Source organism: Pygocentrus nattereri, chromosome 6 (genome assembly GCF_015220715.1).
Source record: "Pygocentrus nattereri isolate fPygNat1 chromosome 6, fPygNat1.pri, whole genome shotgun sequence".
Taxonomy (NCBI): domain Eukaryota; kingdom Metazoa; phylum Chordata; class Actinopteri; order Characiformes; family Serrasalmidae; genus Pygocentrus; species Pygocentrus nattereri.
In genome coordinates this window covers 39,230,868-39,253,126 of record NC_051216.1, presented here as the reverse complement: position 1 = coordinate 39,253,126, position 22,259 = coordinate 39,230,868, and the positions used below count along the sequence as shown (strand labels likewise).

General features: G+C 38.1%; 1 protein-coding gene across 1 annotated transcript in view; it reads left to right on the top strand.

The window, feature by feature from the left end:
• gypc (glycophorin C (Gerbich blood group)) overlaps positions 1-22,259 on the top strand; it is a 55,616-nt gene that overhangs the window by 3,744 nt on the left and 29,613 nt on the right. Inside the window, exon 2 of the mRNA XM_017695069.1 lies at positions 2,708-2,823. Within this exon, the coding sequence (XP_017550558.1) occupies positions 2,745-2,823 (79 nt within the window). The 5' untranslated portion in view covers positions 2,708-2,744. The remainder of the gene's footprint in view (positions 1-2,707; positions 2,824-22,259) is intronic.

Sequence of the window (22,259 nt, the reverse complement as noted above, 5' to 3'; positions counted from 1 at the left end):
CAGACCTCATTAAAACAAAATACTGCAATACATATTACATAATGCATAACATTGCCCACCCCTCCTTTAGTAGATTGCTTGATAGTGCGGCTGGATTGAAATCAAACAGGAAGCAGGGCTGAGGGACCTGGTGCCAGGTGAGTGAAGGTGAATAACAGAGTTGGACAGACTGTGATAAGACACTTGCTCTAATCTCCCTTCTCTTCCTGTGTTTATTAGCTGCCTTTAAGGTCTGCAAGGTTGGAAGGTTGAGTGGAAACAAAGACTGATGGGATCAGGTTCGCTTGATCTTTATTTGAGACAGCAGTACTCTGAGCTGGTGTCTGAAGAATGCCGATTAGTGAATTTTCATGTAGCGCGCCACTCACAGACTAATTAGTGCTCCATTAACTGTTCTGCACTGATTTTTACACCTCTGGTAGATGAGGAAAAAACAACAACATGAAAATAGAATTAACAAACCAATTATGGCATTTGTGACGTCCCTTAGGCCCAAACTATTTTAATGGTATTGCAGTTGTTATCGCTGTGTTTTTCAATATTCTCACCTATGGGTCAAGTATTTGAAATTAATTAAATCTGGAATAAGAGAAACGGGCCCACAGGAGGCTTCAGGGTTGCTTAACTGCACCTTCATACTACTACTACTACTACTAATAATAATAATAATAATAATAGTAATAATAGTTTGGAGTTTCGAGTTTGTATGTTTATTTATAATATTATATATAAATATAATATTATATTAAATACTGCAATACATATTACATAATGCATAAATATAATATTATATTATATTTATATATAGCACTGAAGGCAGAGCTTCCCAGCATTCTTAGGGCTTTTGTTGGTTTCTGTTAACCCCTAAGGTTGCCGTACAGTGTCATTAACATACATACATTTAAAGAGCCATTGTACAAATTGTACAAGCAAACCGGTCGCTGCCGAACTTTGGCGTCAATTGGTAACTCTGCTCTTCTGTTTCTCCCTTGAAGTTTACACTGAAGAAGACAGTCAAGATAAGTTCTTTAAAATAAATGAACAATCTTCTCTGATGCTATGCTACATGACACTACGTATGTGATTGTGCACTACGTGACACTACGCTGCATGACTCTATGTTATGCTATATGATGCTATCCAGTGTGCGGTAGTCTTTAGCGCCCCACAGGGATACTACACAAGTTTTACTCAAAAGTAGATCATTTGTCATGAGAGATTTGGTAACATGCATTAGATTCTTGAGACTTTACTAGAAAAAACTGCTTCTGAAAAAATTGAAGTAAAATGAAGTAATTAGTCATTAACATCACCCACACTGGTATTGGTTTCTGCTTATTTTGCTTATTAGTTAGAGAAGCTAATGAAATCATGCATTTCACCTTATTAATGTCAAATGTTTGGATTCCAAAGCCAACTGGAATGACACAGCAGTACATCCTTGTTTACAAACTGTCTGTCGCTACAGCAGACTGCGGTGGAAGGAATAAAGCCTCCAGTGCGCCCTCTAGGCCCTATAAATGGTGCTTATGGTGATCATGCTTACCAGTGTGGCCCCACTTATTCACACTAATGTTATAAGGATTGTTTGAGTCCTGAGTACTTATTGAGTTAGTAACAATACAAGCCAGCCATTCAGAACAGACCTCATTTACATAAATGGATCATTCTACCAAACTGGTTCAAAGTTAAAGATGTAATGATTGTAGACTGAAATGAAGTAAAACTACCGAAACTTTACTAAATGTTTCAGTTGTGAGTGTTTCGGTGGGGACATTTTTAGCTCTTTTTGAGCAGAACTTGAAAATGTTCTAGTGTGCCAGTACATGACTAGCAAACCCAGCTTTAAACAGTTCTACACACATAACATCATAATGTCTTTCTTTGCAATACAAAAAAAGTTTACTTAATTGTAGAAAATGTGTTTCGGTAGTGACCGTTCTTAATGCTCCACATCGATTTTCAGAATTCAGGACATGCTTACTTCTAAACAATGGCATCTAACTGCTCACAATGTGGCCATGAGAGGGAGGGATGCAGTCTCACTTCCTGCTCTAAAATGCAGGGGCGTAGCTAAAATAAGGCTCCACCTACAGACTAAAACTCTTTGGTCTGTCACATTTGTGGTTGTGATTAGTAATGAATAATTATTATAGTAATTCACTACTCTGAACGACTTCGCTTCCATCTTAACATTTCAAGTATGCAAAAAAATTGGTAAAATAAGTGGAAATCACTATTTAAACTCTTTCCGGCATCCCTGAAGGGATTAATTGCACCAGGCTCCAAGGCATTCAGAATGACTTTAACAGCTAAGCAGATAAGTTGGTGAGCGAAAGCAAATTTGAACAAACTGATGAGCTAAATATAAAGGCTCACTCCTCCGTGGTTGGACGCGTTAAATAGGTTCCAGAATTAGACTGCAGAGAGAAAATATGAGCACATTCGTGGGTTGTTGTAACACATTTCTTTACTGAGCACTGCTGCATAACAGATGTGAGTAACATTGGGGTTCACAGCTCTGAATGCTCACTGATCTTGGAAAGGAAAAGCCTAACGTAACCTTTCAGCCATTTCCTTTCTCAGGCTCCATTGTGATTTGAGATCCAAGTGAAATAATTCTTTGCTTCTCTCTCAACAGGCACCATATCATCTATGAGCACTCACTCGCTCTCTCTTCCTCTCTCTCTCTCTCTCTTTCCCTCAGCTGTGCCCTTCAATCTTTCCCGGAGACGTTTCCACACATGCTGGTGAAGGAACGCTCTGCAGAAATGGCTTTTAATAAAAGCTCTGCTGAATACAAAGATGCGTTCACCAATATGAGTAAGTAATATGGAGTTTTGTGCACTTAACATATTCACTGTGATGTCTGCAGTAGGACTGTCCTCTTTAAGCTGACTAGTTCAATAATCAATCAGTAGGATTCTCTTTGCATTCACTATAAGGGGAAATAAGTATTCAGACACTATTGTTTTTATTTCATATACTTCCAGTGCTTACACCCTCTTCAAATTTACACCCATATTCATCAAAGTTGTGGTTGAATGTGATCACAAAATGAGTGCCCACAAATTTCACTGACAGTTTTGTTCTTCATCAGTTTCATCTTTGGCATATCTGTACGATCAAACTCACGTCTGGTAGGAGTGTGTCAACCTGAGCGTAACAACCTGAAAAAAATGCTTCTAAAGTACAGTAAAACTGTTACCAACATAATCTATAGTACCAATAAGAAGAAGAAAAATAGAAAATGGAAATGATAATGAGATGTGGAGTATAAAAGTGGACGTGCTGCAGTTACACTACTGACTCCACCCACAAAATAAACAATACAAACACAGCTAATGTCATACACTGCAATAATTCAGCATTTAAATGTTATTTTACACTTCTCAATCATTCCACTGCCTTAAAGGATTTAAGACATTTTGTGTATTTCACATTTCATTCTTTCCAGTTAACAAAGTTTGGTTAGTAGGGGGAGAAGTGCACTCACTGCTGCATCTTAAACTCCGCCTACATGGACCGCCCTTTGCTCAAGAAACAAATGCAGAAGTTATGTAAATGATATATCAATGAGATGCTGATAAGCCGGCACTTGATTTCACGTACTGAAGCTGATTCATCATTTGCACTCATCATTTGCAAATCTCAGATCGTTTCCATGTTGTACAAAAGTATCATGAATCATGAAATTCGTGCACCAGGAAAGGCAGAGAAACCTGCACTGTATTGAACTTTAATGAGTAACAGACAACGTTTTTTGGGGAGATTTTCAGGCCATCTAGTCAACTAAGAAAATCCTTAGGTGGAGATGGTCCAGTGTGCATGTATGACCATGTATATTTCAGCATTTTATACAGTTGTATGCAGATGTTTGGTTCTTTATATTATATAAAATACATAATACACATATATAAAGAAACTGGCATGACCTGCACAGGGTGTATCATGCCTTCCACCCAATGACTGCTGGGATAGTCTCCAGCTCCCCCATGACCCATAAGGATAAGTGGCTTAGAAGAGTAATATTAGTCTTTTCAAAAAAGCATTTTTTTAAAATATTTTGCTTCAAAGGCCCCATTTACATCGTGTCACTTCAAAAAATCAACAAATTCAGTTAGGGGGCACAAACTTTTGCATACACCTGTATGTGCACATTAGTCCATCAGCTATTCATATCTGAAATTCCAAATTCAATATCATGAAGTAGCAACAAGTAATTATCTGGAATTTAAAGTAAGTAGCAGTTTAATGGCACACAGCACCATTACACTATACACTCACTGTTCAATTGCTTGTTAACACAAATAGCTAATCAGCCAATCACACGGCCGCAACTCAGTGCATTTAGGCATGTAGAGGTGGTCAAGACAACTTGCTGAAGTGCAAACCGAGCATCAGAACGGGGAAGAAAGGGGATTTAAGGGACTTTGAACGTGGTGTGGTTGTTGGTGCCAGACGGGCTGGTCTGAGTATTTCAGAAACTGCTGATCTACTGGGATTTTCACGCACAACCATCTCTAGGGTTTACAGAGAACGGTCCGAAAAAGAGGAAACATCCAGTGAGCGGCAGTTGTGTGGACAAAAATGCCTTGATGTGAGAGGTCAGAGGAGAATGGGCAGACTGGTTCCAGATGATAGAAAGGCAACAGTAACTCAAATAACCAACCAAAATCTCTGAGGAACGTTTCCAACACCTTGTTGAAAGTGCCATGAAGAATTAAGGCAGTTCTGAAGGCAAAAGGGGGTCCAACCTTTTACTAGCAAGGTGTACCTAATAAAGTGGTGAGTGTACATCAACATACAGTCATGTTATAGATTTGGCTGCCAGCGTGGCACTTTGTCAGCCCCGATTTCAAAGGGACAACAATCAATATTCATCGATACTGTGTGTCAACCACACTAATTTCCGGAGAACTGCAGGGAGCGATTCTCTCCATTGGGGGGGTGAAGGGCGGAAGAGCAGCTCAGAGCGAATGCTATTGGAAACGAGTCAGGCATGCTCAGGTGCTGTGAAAAAGCAGCAGGCGATTTTGTGGCTACCTCAAAGCTCCGCTAACACGCTGAAGGCATGGTTCAGGTCCACGGCTGTAAGGTTCAAGTGTGCGTTTTAGAGGATTAGCCGAAGAAAACGAACGTGGCCCTCCGTGCAGCGTAGTCCTCTTCTCAGATTAGGCTAAGATTTAGTCTGGTTCTAGACGAAGAGGTGGTTTCAATGGTTAATCCCCATTAAAAGTGTGTCTGCAGAATCACCCCAAAGTAAATCAGTGGTTCCGCATGCTCTGTACATCTTTTGAAGCTCTATTCAAGACATTCAAGCTCCTTTTACATAGGGAGCTACTGTAATATAAGCATTGGTGTAGTTTCTAGTTTCATTCGTTTCAGGAATGCTACCGTTTTCTAGCTGTGCATTATCAGATAAACATTGACATTAACATCAATTCCAACTTCTTAAAGTCCCACTCACTTATGAAGCCAAAACTTTGACCTTGGATTTAGGTAAATATAGATAACATCAGTGATGTTAATCCTGTATGAATATGAAATGTGCATAGTTTACTTTAAATGTCTGAACTCAATGCTCCCTCAGTAAAGGTCTTTAAAGACTGCACACAATTTATTCAAGGCATATGTGATTTTTTTTTCTTTTTTTGAGAAATGAATTAAGTAATATTACGGATTCTACCATCACTGAGAAACAAACTTAATAATTGGGTTTTATCTGGTAGCCCTATGCAAACAAAGCTTTACACAGCTGTGCCCACATTAAATCATAATATTTTCCACTAAATCAATTCAAACACATGTATAACTGATATTTTGTCCACAAAATGCTACTTTTTGGAAAAAAAAATATTGCAACATTATTTTATTTGATATCACTTTGTGAAGTTTTGTAGGTGGCATGAACTCACTGAACCAATCACCTCTGCCTGTAGCAACACCCAAAGTGATGAATTGGTTTTGTCCATTGGTTTTGTCCTCTTTTTACAAAAAGCATTCGTTGTTTATCTGCTTTGTCATTTGTAGAGTTAGCATGTCCAAAAGCAGTTCAAACTGAGCTACAGCCATTTGAGTTGTAAGTCGCAGCTCCTAAATGAGGTAGTAAAACTTTCACTGCTCTCCTTTCATTTCGCCAAAATTAGCCTATAATGTATATGTATTCACTATATTTTACAGAGCTGTTATTACTTTACAGAAATAGAGCATAAATTCACAAAAAAGATTACTTTTGTAGCCCAGTGATGGACTGGTAGCCTGTCCAGGGTGTATCCTGCCTTCCACCCAATGACTGCTGGGATAGGCTCCAGCTTCCCCCACGACCCAAAAGGATTAGCGGCTTAGAAGATGTGTGTGTGTGTGTGACTACTTTTATATCACAGGCATTTGCATTTAATTTAATTGTTGTTACTGTTATTCTTAAGGTAAAAGACAGTATGCCACAATACCTAGTCGATCCACAGTAAAAAGGCAGTATTTTAAGAAATTAAATGACAAAATTTTACTGATTTTTAACATCACTGAGAAAACATACTTTATTTGTTAATTATCAGGTTTTATCTGGCAGCCTACTGACTAGCAAACACAGCTTTGAACAGCTGTACACACAATAATATTTTCCATTAGAACACAAAAAGCTGACTTATTAGGGACATATTTACATTAACAACTAACTGCTCACTATGTGGCCATGAGGGCCAGAGATGCAGTCTCACTTCCTGCTCTAAAATCAGGGGCATGAAAAATGAGACTCTGCCCACAGACTAAAACTCATGCAACATGAAAATGTGGGAAAGCACTTTAAAAGAACTTTTAAAAATGAAAAAGTGTTAAGAGTTTAGGTTTGGGAGACACCTCCAGATAGAAAGTACCCTACAAATTATATTTTGCGTATATTTAGTTTTTTAATATTTCTATAAGTTCCTTGGGTTTAAATACATCATAAAATAATCCTTGTAAATATCTAAAGTCTGAATGCTTTATTTATTCAATTTTTTTATGTGAGACTGCAGTTTAAGCTAATGCAGTAAAATGGCTCGTATACATTTCTAGACTTTTTACTCAACTATGCCAATGGACCAATAGACGTAACCATTGGGAAATCTTATTTTATAAGGTTATACAACGACATTACTAATGCTGTAAGCACACATCGTGTTTCCTCATTGTTAAAATAAGGGCACTTTGATTCTCCGTGATTTACTGATCCTGTTTTACACAAGACAGCCCATAGCAAAAAAAAAAAGAAATACGAAAAAAAACTGAGCAATATAAAAACACTGAGGCTCTGTTTAAACGGCCTAAACACTTTCCCAGTCGTCTTGCTTCCCCTCCCTTTTCATTCCCCTTCACATTATTCCCAAGAGCACAGAGTCGCTCCAAACAGGAACCGAGCATTAGGATACAAAGCGGCACGTCGCTTCCCTTCAGAGTGACGCCAGCCAAGAGATGGAGAAAAGCCTGACACCCGAGAACAGCAGAGTAAAAAGCCAAGGAGATGCATTTTATTTATAAAGCTCTCTAATCCGGGCCGCCTGCCTCTCTGGCTTTTTTCCCCTGTGATGCATTTTTGAAGTCCCATCTTTTCTGCGGCACAGCGCCGACAAAACAACATCCCCTGGCCACCGCAGGGGCAAATTGCTAGTTCGCAAGTGCTGGAGCACTGGAAACTAAGAGCTGGCGCTTTGCAGACTCCTGTGCCCTTTCTGGTCATCGAAGCTGTGATAGTCCTCCCAGAGGTGTTAGAAAAGTGTTAAAGTGTGCACTGTTGCCAGCTCCCCTCACACGGCACTAAAAACCCAGAGAGCACGTCAAGGTGGTTTTCAGGGTTGTGGAAACAGTACTTATTGTGTTAAGTTGCGGGAAAGCGCAAGCACCAGAGACCCAGCCGGAAGTTAAGGGCCCGACACCAATTTCCAGAGAGCCTGGAAGGTGGTCACCTGCTGCTTGTTTGCTCGCCGGTGTTTAAATAAGCGTAAAAGTTGTCGCTTGCCTGGCTGCCCGTGTTCCCGAAGAGGGACGAGGGAAATTTGATCTCAGTGCTAATTGATGACTTCCTGCTGTGACAACTCAAAGGCTTGATTAGGTAGCGGAAGAAAAACGCAAAGGGCAGCATGAATGGTGACTGGAGCCCCACTGCAGGGAAGGAGCTTTTAGAAGGCAAACAAAGTGCAGTCAGCAGTTAGTGATGGCACTGGATAAAACCATCACGTAGCACACTTTTGAGGGTGCTGACTGCATTGCTGGAAAACTCTCTATCCATACTCATCCTTATAGCTATCAACACGATCATGTTCCAGTAGTTCAAATAAAACACACAAGGAAAATCCGTACAAGATATTTACAATGTTAACATAAATGACATTAGCAGTGTATTTGGATCTGTTGTATTTCCATTAGCAGCATGCTACATCTGCATTAGTGATACACTGGCACTGGTTCATTTAGTAGTATTAGCAATATTATATCTGCATTAGCGATCCCTTGAATCAGTATTAGCAATACACTGGATCTGCTGTATTTGTATTAGCGCTATATTAGATCTATTAGCGATATGTTGCATATGTCATAAGTGGCCTACACTGGATCTGTATTAGCAGCACATTTGTCATATCTGGCTTAGCATCAAAGTGAATCTGTCTTATTTATATTAGCAAATGATTAGACCTGTATTAGCAACACATTAATTTGTCTTATCTGCATTAGCAACTCAATCTGCATTGGCAATACAATGGATCTATGTTAGCAATATACTAGATATCTTATATCTTCATTAGCATTATATTAGATTTACAATAACAATACACTGGAACTGTATTACCAATATACTTGCTCTGCCAATCTCTGTGTTAGCAATCAATTAGATCTGTATTAGCAATACACTATATCTGCCATATCTGCATTACCAGCCATTTAGATGTATTATCAATACATTGTATCTACCTTATGTATATTAAGGTAGCCTACATTGGATCTGCATTAGCATTACATTGTATTTGTAACATATGCATTGACTATACTTTGCTATATTAGCAAAGATTTGGAACTCTCTTTGCAACGCTGGAATAGTCATATCTGTATTAGTGGTATGAGAGATCTGTATTAGCAACATCCTGGTTCTATCATATTTGTGTTAGCAATCAATTAAATCAGCAATAGCAATCAACTGGATCTTTATTAGCATCATTTAAATCTGTATTACACTATATCTGCCGTATCTGCATTATCAGCCATTTAGATCTAATAGAAATACACTGTATCCACCTTAAAATAGCCTATGTTGGATCTGCATTAGCTTTACATTGGATTTGTCATATCTGCATTGGCAGCACATTGTATCTGTTTTATCTACATTAGCAATTCATTGGATTTGTCATATGTGCATAAGAAACACACTGGAACACATATCTGCATTAGCAATAACTCGGACCTGTCATATCATTATTAGCAATGTATTGGGTCTACATTAGCAATACAGTAAATGTGTTGTTCTGAAGGATGCTGGCTGTCATCAGTAAAGCAATTTCCTCTCATGGCTAAAGCAATATGTTTGCCACCCCCACTTCTTATTCAACAAAAAACAAAATTATTCTCTGCATACAGCACTGCCTGTTAACAGAATCATATTTTCCAGATAATGTCATCAACTTCCCTTAAACAAAAGTTCCTGGAGAACCAGAGTTGCAAAGATGCCTCTTGGCTCTGAGATTTAATCCATTCGTTGTGCAACAAAGTTGCTGAATGTCTAAATTTGCTCAACGTGGAAGAGGAGATTTGTGATTTGGCAGCAGGGATTACAAACAAAATGCAGTTCATTTCAGTTTGTTCTTAACATAACCGGTACTTTTCTGTTCATGCTTCCGTTCCCCCATCCCCTCTTTCCCAAGCTGGTGACCCGTTAGAAACCAGAGGTGGGTAGAACACAGATGCTGTACAGACACTGTGTTTCACTTTTCCACTAGGTGCCTACCATCTTTCTTGCTTAAGTACAAGTTATTCCTTTTCAAAGAGGTATTTCGGAAGAGACTAGACATGAGGTAATACACTTGCATAAAATCATTAACAGCTACAATAAAAATGGGACTAACAACCACCTGGAAGACCTGGTAGACCACAAAAACTCCATCAGATAAACAGCACTTAAAGCTTTCATCTTTGATGGAGAGGAGAAAATCAAGCTGCTTCACATCTAAAAATATCCACAGGTGTTTCTGTCCATCCTTCCACTGTGAGAAGACAACTTGGCACTATGGGTCTGAAAGGATGTGTAGCTGTTCAAGAAGCTCTTACTGAGAAAAAGAAACAGACACATCAACAACGAAGCTGCTGGTGTTCTCAGAACAATGAACTGACCACCCCTGGGTCCAGACCTCAATATCACTGAATGTGTTTGGGTTTACTTAAGGAAATGCTAAACCAACTTCTCAGACTGAAGTTTGGAGGTATCGCTGCAGATGTCTTTGAGAAACTGAAAGTGAGTCTCCAGAAAAGAATGGAAGCTGTAATAAAGTTAAAGAGTGGACACAATAAATACAGAAAATAACTGATATTATATTATTTTTAAATATTGGACTTCTTTTAAACTTGAAAGATTTATATTTATTATTATATTATTATTTTTATTATTATATATATATTATTATTATTTATTATTATATTTTAATTTTCATGTCACTACCTAAACACACGCCTTATTTTAGCCACACCCCTGAATTTTAGAGCAGGAAGTGAGACTGCATCCCTGTTCCTCCTTATTGGTAAGCAGTCAGATCCCATTGTTTTGACTTTTTTTCGTGTTTTAGTGAAAATCATGATTTTCTGTGTGTAGAACTGTTCAAAGCTGCATTTGCTAGTCGTGTGGCTGGCTAGTGTTTTTGAGTCCTGCTCAAAAAATTGTCAGTAGCGAAACGTCACTATTGAAACATTTGGTAAGTTTGAGTGTTATGATTGTTTTGGTAGTGACAAAATGAAATGTTTATTCATTTGCTTTAACTTAATAAACTTAATTAAGTTACCGGGTCACTCAAAGCAAAAGGATTTTATTTCCGATTTGGTAGAATGATCTAAATATCCAGAGCTCATGTGTTGCTTCAGTTAGAGGGGTACCATGTTATTTTTGCCCAAACAGAGACCAACAGAGATAAACTGCGAGAGAGAGAGTGACATAGAGGGGGTGAAGAATGGAAAAGAAAAAGCAAGTGGAAAGATAGCGTGGACAGGAAAATCGATGCAAAGAAATGGAGGAGTCAGAGAGCTTGACTGAAAAGATAAAAAGAAAAAAAAAACAAAAAGAGAAATAGAACTACGCCTTTTCCCTTTCCTTGGAACAGGAAGAAACGGATATGGAGGCTTAAAGAGTTGGAGTGTTTCTGTTTGTGTGTGTGTGTGTGTGTGTCTCACCCTGCTTGCCTTGGAGCAGCCCAGCCGGCCAAAACCCGTTGATTTATCTTTAGTCCTTAAAAACACTCACATCCAAGTCCACTAGCGAAGGTCTGATGTGAAGCGTTGTTAGGTGTGTGAATACCTGCTGTTCAGGTTTATGCCGTGCTGCCAGCTGTCACGTGTTGGGCTAATTCGTTTTTTCTTGCAGAAATTCACTGTAAAAACAAGGCTGTAAAAACAGACACATGCACAGGCTATGCAAATGGGATGTGCATGAGACGCATCTGCTTATGAAGAAGTACCACCTACTGTGCTTTACTATTTTCAGAAAGCTGTGTGGGTGGGGGCAAAGATGCCTTAACAATGGAGCTACTGGAGCAACCCTCCTTTTATTAAGGGGGAGCAAACATATGCTTTTGCTCCCAAACTTTCATTCAACTTGGCGAGCAGGAGTTAAACAAAATACTGTTTGCAGCACCCACATTAGCAACACATTGCTTTAGCTCATCTATACTAGCAGTAACTGGAAGTGTATTAGAAACACATTGGATCAGTCATGCAAATCTTGGCAAAATAATAAACACAATTATTAGGCAACTAATCCTTAAATGCCAAGCCTAAAATTAAGCACATGGCCTATGAAATATCAATTAAAATACATATATACATATGTTGCTGCTGTCGGAACAAAAGCTCATATCTCCAAAATGACAACTTTATAGGAGAAGGCAAAAACATACTTTATTTGTAACATAAGTCACTGGAACCAGTTTTTTTCCCCAAGTCATTTCATTTATCATGAAATTGCAACACAATATAAGGGGCGACAGGTATTCTCAAATTATGTCAAAAACTGAAAAACAACAAAAATGGAGATTTTTCTCTGACAGCAGCGCTGTCCCCCATGGACCCTCACAGAGCAGGTACTATTTGGGTTGTGGATCCTTCTCAGCACTGCAGTAACACTGACTCACCACCACCAAGTCCATGGGGGCCTTGACCATTGAAGAACAGGGTAAAAGGGGACCAACGAAGTATGCAGAGAAACAGATGGACTACAGTCTGTAACTGTAGAACTACAAAGTGCACCTATACAGTAAGTGGAGCTGATAAAATGGACAATGAGCATAGAGCATGGAGGTGGTGATAATATATATATATATATATATATATATATATATATATATATATATATACAGTATATCGCTGTTGTCAGAACAAAACCTTTTTTTTTCATTTTTGTCATTTTTCAGTTTTTGACATAGTTTGAAAATGCCTGTTGCTCTTTACATTGTGTGTAAATTTCATGAAGGATGGGCCAGAAGAAATGACCCAAAATGACTTGTAAAAAATTCTGGTTCCATTGACTTGATTAAAAGTAAAGTAGGTTTTTTCCTTCTCCTGTAAAGTTACCATTTGTAGATAGATAGATAGATAGATAGATAGATAGATAGATAGATAGATAGATAGATAGATAGATAGATAGATAGATAGATAGATTCTGTCACTACGGTGTAAAAGTTTTAGTCATACCATTGTATTTTAGAGCAGGAAGTGAGACTGCATCCCTGTTCATCATTTTAAAACTTTTTTGTTTTGTAGTAAATAATAATATGACTTTATGTGTGTATAACTGTCCAAAGCTTTGTTGGCTAGTCATGTACTGGCTATTTTTTTAGTTCTGGTTAAAATTAGCTAAAATTGTAACCACCGAAACAGTCACTAATGAAACATTTGGTAAAGTTTTGGTAGTGCTATATTTGTTTTGGTAGTGATGAAATGGAATGTTTAATCATGTGCTTTAATAAAATAAACTTAATTAATTTATAGGGCCACTCAAAGCAAAAATCTTTTGCATATGACTGTAAGAAGGGGAAGGAAAATAAAGTAAATGACCCAAGTGCATATCAAACGAACCTGGTTCTGTCCTGCTCTGTTTAAACAGAGGGGCTGTTTTATTTAAACTATGACATGTTCATGATTATATAATCAAGAACTAAAAATTTCATGAAATGAGTGTAATATAAAATGATGGGATATCCTTCCCACTCATTACTCTCCCATATGAACGATAAACCCACCTGTTCAAATAGAAAGTTATTTATTTAAAATGAAATAAAATTAACATTTTTCCACTAATAGCATGGTTTGAACATTTGTTTATTTGTCTGATAACAATTGACCGGTTAATCATTTAGCTTATACTGGGTCTGCATTAGCAACACATTGTATCTGCTGTTCTGAATTAGTCTTTTTCTTTTGTAGAATAAATTGTACAAGTTAGCTGAGAGTGAGAGTAGCAAAGTTGCCTCTTTTCTGTGAGATTTAACACACCAGGTCACCTTAATTTGCTCATTCTTTCTATTTAGTCTGATCTTGTTCTTGTGAGCACACAACATGTACAAAGTATGCTCTATCAATAACGTACAAGTGTCCGATAAATGGCCAATGTATTGAATCTTGGCTGGTTTGTCCCTCCCACATGGCTTTAAAATGTTCTACCGCAACCTTTTTCTGATTAAATTCAGAAAATCTTAGTGAGTGAAAACTAACCACCAAGCGAAAGCTAACCTAGCAAGCATAAGCATCTGTCTGTCTGCTTGTTTATCCATTTAATTTGTTTATCTGTTCATTCCTTGGATGCAGTAGTAAGGTGAATAAGTACATTAACTTCTTTAAGACATCACTACATAAAAGGAAAATGGGTCATTTGAGACATATACATACACTTTATATTTTTAAGAGTTTTTCCAGTCAAACTTTGCGGGAACACTCAGTTTTAATGCCGTACAAATGTATTACACATTTTACTCTGTCTTTCCTATGGCTTTAACCCACATGTTGCATGGTGTGTATTTGCACAACACATAAGAGAAGATTTGGGATTTGTCAGCAGGGACTGCAAAGGGTGAAATATTTTTTATTTCGGTTTGTTCTGAATTCAAATGATACTTTTCTGTTCCTGCTCCAGCATCCCACATAGAGCTGGTTACCGGTCATAAAGAGAGGTTGGTAGAGCAGCCTAAACCCACACTCAAGTAAAAGTACCATGAAATAATTAGAGTAGCAAAAGACAAGTCAAATTTTGCCTAGCCAAAAATAACAAAATTATGAGGTCTTCAGTTCCCTAGAGAACAGAAGTAGAACTTCTTATTACATCCAGCACCTATCAGGTGAGGAACTGAAGCTTGTTAGTCACTATTCCTCTCTCTTTGGGATAATTTTGGGCTCAAATAAAATTCCAAAGCTACAAAGTTGAGAGATGTGAGCGGCAGAATAAATGTGTTGTGTATTTACCTGGGAAAGCAGTTATAATCAGCATTGCTTCTGCACACACAAGATCAGGCATCCGTGATGAGGAGTGGGTAGAAATGGGTAAATACTAGGCAGTTCCTTAGGCAAAGCTTTATTTGGATAGTCCACAAGATACTTCGGTTACCTTCAAGTTACATTCAACTAAATATCTACTAAATTGACCATAATTGTCTTTAACTCTAATCCTGGCTCTAATCCTAACCCTAACCTTAAACTCAACTCAAAACCTAAACCCCACCCTCACCCTGGTCCTAGCCCCAGGCCTGATCCAAATCCTAACCCTAACATCACCACTGTTTAGAGTTTCAACAGTTAGTTTGTTAACAATTTGAATGTCTGTAGATAATCTAGGGGACTAAAGTGGGCTATCCAAATAAAAAGAGACCATTGCTTTTCCTTAAGTACTGCTCAGATAGGTGTGCATTTTCAGAGTGCTGTCAAATAGTATTACTTTTACTTTTGTCCAAGTATATTCAAGGAATATTTTGTCTCTTCCCTTTTAGTCTTTCACACTGAGTTCCTTTTTTTCAGTTCTTTTGGTGATAGCACCTAGACTGCTTTGCTATTGCTCACACCTTCACACTTTGAAGCTTTGGCATTTTATTTTAGACTCAAAGCATCCAAAAAAGAGAAGAAACAAACTTCAGTTCTTGTGCAGATGTGAGCTGGCTGTACTGTGAAGTTCCACTGCAGTTCTTGAGAAGTTTCGACTCAAGTCATTATTTCACTTTTGAATGCTTTTAGGCTGCTTTTCACACCACAAGGGCTGAGTGAAGTTGGTGTTTTGCATGAGTTTGTAACTTTTAGCTTCCTGTGTTTATGATGTTGATTGATTATTCATAATTTCTCTCCGTAATGCTAGCATGGCTAATAAGCCATGCTGTTTGGCTGTTGCTGCAAGCTTCATAGACCAAACAGTCTGGAGATATTCATTTTAATAGCTGTCAGCACGCTGGTGTAGATAATGAAGTGGTTGTGCTTTGCGATGGTTGGCTAATTACATTTCAAAATCAAATCCATCCCGTTTCTTCTTTGAGCCCACCATGATTCTAACTCCTGTCATTGTAAAGATGCTGCATTTGTTTTAGTGAGACGTTTTCACACATGAATGTTTTCACAGTGGCCGTGAAATGCAAAGTTGACAGAATATTGTTAGATGGAAATTAGCTTGATTTACAAAACTGGAAGCAAACTGGATTTTCTTTTCCATAGGTGAGTGTTTATAAAAGTGTTGTTATTGGGTTTGTTTATTATGCCACTTGTACAGGATTTGGCACTTGTTCGTCATTGTGGAGAGATGCAAACTGTTGTTGGGAATCCCGGTGGTGTCACCCAATCCTGCGTACTAGCCTAGCAACTGGTCTACACACTACAAATACAAGCTTGCATTAGGGTAACTCTTACCTCTTAACTTAAACTCAATATGAAAAACAGTGATTCTATCTTTACTGAGCACAAAATGGGTAATAAAGAGAGAGGTTTTTACCTTTTTAGCTGGAAAGAAAGAAACAAAAGTAAGGTAAATCTAGACCATTCATATCACTCCTTTCATATATTTAAAATGCAACTCAAAGTCCTTTATAATGTGAACTAAAAAACCAAAGAAAGAAATGAAATGGGATATTCACAGAATAGTAAACCCATCATTTTTCTCATCTGAGTGATCCATTCTCTTCTTTATTACAAGGTTTAGAAGTTTATAAAGTTAATATTCAGCTTCCTAGTAGTAACATTACAGCTTTCTTCTGCATTTACCAGGCAACAAAAACTAATCTGAACTGGAAATCTCATTCTAGAGACCATCACTGGACACTAGAAATAAAAGTAGTGTGCAGGTAGGGTTTTCGTTCATCAAGGTACAAACAATGTAAATATGCCCTCAAAAGGTACAACAGTAGTTTTAAGGTCCAGTTGTGTACCTTAAATACATTTGACCTAGTAGAAAAGTACGTATTTGTATCTTTTCATTAAATAATGTTTTAAAACCGAACAATAAAATAAAAAGCCTTGGAGATGAGACGGGGTGTGTGGAGTCAATACAACTTCAAAAATATAATTTCAAGTGATTATGATAGAGTAATGTTCCATGACTAAAGGTACTGAGATGTACCCTGAGGTACCACCCCAGTAACAAAAGAGGTGCTGGCCCAGTGAGAGTTTAGTACCTTTATTTCTGAGAGTGCACTAAAACAGCCCTCTTTGTGGTGTCACAAAAACCAACACACACATATCCATCTATTCGGTCTAAGCAATTTAACACCACATAATGACATTTAAGTCATAAGGAATGTTTCAGTCAGCACATCTTTTTGAATGAGGTCAGAACAGATATTATTTACACACAGTTGTATGCAAAAGTTCGGGCATCCTTGGTCAAATGTAGATGTTTTCTTGATTTTCTAAGTGTAAATCAGAAACACAGATCACATTTTATTAATGCATAATTACACTTTGTTTGCTGAATTTAACATATTAAGTGTGTCATATTTCATTTTTTTTCCTTTTCATTATCTAAGCAAATAAACAGAAAATGTCCACCAAATTTATTAGCAATAAATGTCATATGTAAGTGTGCACATTAACAAAAACAGCCTATTTAGGGAAAAAAAAAATTATGCAAAAATGAATGACTATTTTTGGTACATAAAGTCAAATGTCATTAGAAGATCTCTGGGGGGGGGGGGTGAAATAAAATATGAGAAAAGTGTAGGGTATGTGCCCTTTAAGGGAATTTTCTTCACCAGTGGACAGCGTGAGACATGGGACTCATCAGGCTCAGCGGGCCAGGCAGTCACCTGACCTCATCATAAGATCTAATGGCAGAAAACCACTCTTTTCATGCAGTCCTTCCAGACCCTCGATCTGAATTAGAGCGAGAGGAAGAAAGAAAAAAAAGAAATAGAAGGGTGACAGCTCTGCCGAGGCTGGACATAGGACATATGGCTGAGAGAGATAGGAGCGAGTTTCCACTCTGGCTTCAAATTCCCAACCAGATGTGACCTCAGGCAGCAGTGAGAGAGGGATGGAGGGAGGAGGAGGAGGGGGACGAGTGAAGGAGTGCATTGTCTGAGGAAATCAACTGTGGAAAGCAGAGGGAAAGAAGAAGGGCTAAGGGGAAAGATGTGTTTGTAAGGGTCTTTCCAGCCCAGTACTGGCCCCACGGGCCGAGCGAGTGATGAAACATGTGTGCTCGTCCACGGAGGGCGTTTGAAACACTGTGAAAACCTCGTGAGCGAACCCACACACAACCCTGAACCTGAACACTCGAACCCGAGGAGTCACGGACGGACGTCGGGACACAGCAGATAGCATTGTCTCGTTTCTGTTTGCAGATTTAGACAGTTGCTGAGAAATCTTGGGGCTGGAAATGGAAGAGAAATTTTGGAGAATGAACTTTCCCTCTAAACAATAATCACACCCTATTTTAAGCTACCAACTGGCCTACTTCAGGAAAATGAGGCCTAAAGTGGTACCAAAGAACCCTCACCTCATTCTTGGAAGGGTTATCTCGCTTCTGGTCATTCTCAACTTTCTCCTCTTTTTATAGGATGATTAATGATGGCCCTCTTTTTGTTGTGTGATTACTTAATTAGGTTGGACAGTATTTTACATACGACTTTTTTAATTCGTGCCAACATTAATTAAATGAAGAGATGCTTTATAGGGGTTGATAGAACTTACTCACAGTTAAGCTTAAACATGTGTCAGGATGCAATTCTAGCATCTGTAAACTGACATAACAGATTTAGCAGTTAACATTCTCCTCCAAGTTGTGTTGAACTGTCCAATTATATTGCATTATCTGCAGCTCGAAAAGATAATAGCCCCCATGTCCCAGCTTAGCCACATTATGTGATACTGTACTGGGAGACTTACACTGTCAGAACAAGGGGTAACTTTTTGTTCACCAAAAGCCATGCCTTAAATGAGCCATGTCCAACATTTTACTTTATTTTATAATCTCCAAAGAGGTCCACTTATGCAATTTATATGATTTTCTTTACCCAAAACAATCCCAACTCAGCTTTATTTCTAACATCTCTTTACCCCTTACAACTAAACAGGTTGTTTTTTGTTGCTGTGCCATGACTGAAATACATATATTAATTATTTCACATTTTCTTTCAGTGATATTACTTGGTCATTTTTTCATTCTTTCTTTCATGAACGAAAATACTTTTTCTTTGCATTAAGTTCCAAATTTCTAAACTCATTACGTCCTTTGATCCAATCCCATAATACTCTCATGGCCAATGCAGACATTTGGCATTTTTTAAAAACCATGTTTCATTTTAATTGTTCTTTTTTTGTAAAGCGAAACAAAATCTTGCAAGTTTAAGCAGTGGTGTGATTCCCAATTAATAACATGTAAAGCTAATTACCTTAAGATGCATGTGTTTTCTGTATTTGCAGAGAGTTTGTAAGATGTAGTGCTGGTGTTGTCATTTTGATGAAAGTGTTTTGTGAGTTTGCAGCACATTGTTATTATTTTGTCTTGCATTGGTATGTTGCCATTCTGATGAATGTGTTAACACTGAGATTAATAACTGATCTTCACATTAATTTATCAGTACTCGGGTTTTAACAGAGCTTGGTAACACTGATATTAGTAACTGATCACTAAATTGATTTACTAGTCTACTCAGGCTTTAGCAGAGCTCAGTAAGACAGAGATAATTAACTGATCATTGTATTGTTTTATCAGTCTACTCAGGCTTTAGTTGAATTTTCCAATTCCATTCTTTAGAGTCAATATAATGAGCCTGTTTACTACATGCTTTGCATTTATTTTAAAATACTTTAGCTAATAAACAAACACTCATGCTTTTTTAAGATTATATGTCTTTGTTTTTTAATGAGTAAATAAATATTATAAGAAAAGAAATTCTTATAAAAAGTAAAAAGTAACTGGCCACTCAACTGGGTAGTGGAGGAAATTGAGTATCAAATCTTGAAGTCACCATGAAAGTTTAAGACATTAACACATAAGGCTTTGAAACATAGCACAGGATCAAGGAGTGACAGTCATTTAAAGAAATTATGTGTATGCAAAAGTCTAGACCAAACGATATATTGTTTGCATTGACAGCTGGGTGCCAAAACTTTGAGAGCTTTTCTTGCACCTGTCCTCGTATTCCTTCAGGTATCTCTTGCGATATGAATCTTTATCTTCACAGGTACATGGTATAGCCCTCTGGCTCTATTCCTCAATTTGATTTTTTTTCCTCTCCCTCTGCACAGTAATCTGATTTCTAGGTCACTGAATAACTGTATCTATGGCCAGGTGACCCATGGGTCATTTGCAATTTCCTTTTCATACCTATTTCCCAGTGATTTCCTAATCCGTTCCTTGCACTTTCACCACCCTGGGAGATTAAATGTCTAGTTCCTTGTGATTATGGAATGACCTTGATGAGGCCACGCAGCATCTATAGGAATGAGGATCATAATCGAGGGCCCGGTGCTTTGATTACAACACAAGGTATTGTGTGATGTAGCACAATGACGGATGGAGCCATCTCATCTGAAGTGGTAATTCACATTCAATTTTTTGTTACTGCTAAAAGGGATGTCACTTGCTGAGTGTGGGACGCACAGATATAATTATGCAAGGCCAAATGGAAACAGTTCACCAGAGGGTCAACAGCATCAAGTGGGGAACTGAGGTTAAGACTGATATATGGAAATTAGGAGCTTCTGCTAATTGTGTTGTGATGCCCTTTAACGTTTCTGTTTTTCAAAGTCTGTCCAATTAAATTAGCTTTTAAGTATCATCTATTAAATCTTGGTAGGCCATAGTGGAAGTTTACACACACTGGTGAATTTATTAGAAACCCCTTACTTTGTGTGGTTGCCTTGCTCGTGTACAGTTAAAGACTGTAAGTGATCTGTATAGTTTGCCAGCCATCCTCCAGCCATTCATCAATGTTCCGCTTGTGACCATTGATGAAGGGCTTTCTACCACAGTGGCACTCTTGGATGGATATTTTTGGGGGGCGCTGCCCACATCTCAACCTTGCAGTGAGTTGTGTTGAGAATGCTCCACCACCCAAATATCTGGTCTGGTCAGCAACAGTTCTGTGGTCAGAAACTGTGGTCAGATGAACAACATAGAGAGCAGCAGACAAATTTTGCTTGACAAATGGGCTACAGCCTGTCACTTTTGGTAAGAGGAGATCATAGAGAGGCCAGTGAGTGGTGCACAAGGATGTCTTCTAAAGTAAATCCTGAGGGAAAGTTTGGGTGCTCCTGGTCAAGTTTTCAGCACACATCCATTGAAGTGTTCACTTCCATTTTTTATACATCATTTTTATGCATCAAATCATCCAGCAAAGTTTGAGATGTCAGGGTTCAATTCCCATAAACCATGTTATGGTCCATTAATCACAGCAGTAAGGATTGTCTCATTTGCAACATAAGCACTGAATGAGCAAATGCTAGTAAATGTGTAGGTCCTTACCTCCAAAGCCTTGTCTATATTCACAGAGACATCATAATTCAATATATGTGGCCTTGATACACAGCAAGAGACAGAGATCAGTTTAGAGATCTATGAGTCAGGTGGAAATAAACTCCTTTCTAGTCTGTTACTCTGTGTCAGTAATTCATACAATTATTCTGAGAGTTGGGAGAAAAAAACTTAGGAGTGCTACCTTTCAGATCAATTTCATGATTGTAGCCCAAATTATGTAGTAACAGTGCTCCTGTTATTTTGGTTATTCCATTTCAGGAAAAAATGGTTAAGAAAAGTTAAAAGGCTAAATGAAAATAAGTTAACATATCTTCTACAGAGAACACACTTCTGCAAATTTCAATGTGCAATTTAACATAAAAATAAAACATAAAATGTGGCTTGTGCAAGAGATATGGCATATTTTAGAATTTAGGTTTTATTTACAATTGCATATACATTATTCAACATTTAAGATAAAAGAATTAACACTAGCATGCTAACGTAGTCTCGTGTGCCCAAACGTGTCTGCATAACAAGAACATATGACGACAGCCATGGGAAATTGTGGGCTAAATGTTGGTGGGAATGTAGACTTGTCAGGGTGGGAACAAACTGAGCGTGAAATTTCTAAATCTCACACACACACATTTTCTAAGCCGCTTCTCCCTCAGGGTTGCGGCGGGACGCTGGAGCCTATCCCAGCGGTCAATGGGCGGAAGGCAGGATACACCCCGGACAGGTCGCCAGCCCATCGCAGGGCAGTGGTGTCAGAAGTGGGATTTCTAAATCAGTCCAACACAAATAGGCTGCCTGATGCTTGAGACATACAGTTTTTTTTTTCAATACACGCAGGAAAGAGAGGTAAATGCAGGGCACCGTAAGGCTAAATAGGCCCCTAAGAAAACTTTTTTTTTTTCAGATTTACCACTGTTTACCATCATCAATATATACAAACAAAGAAGATATGTGTTTGGTTCATTGATGGTTTTAAATAAAATGGCTTTATGTGTGTTGTAAACATGACAACACCTGGTTCCAATCAACACCACTGAAAAGAAATCTCTGCAATGAACCATTTCACTGAATGGCTTTCTTACTATGGTGA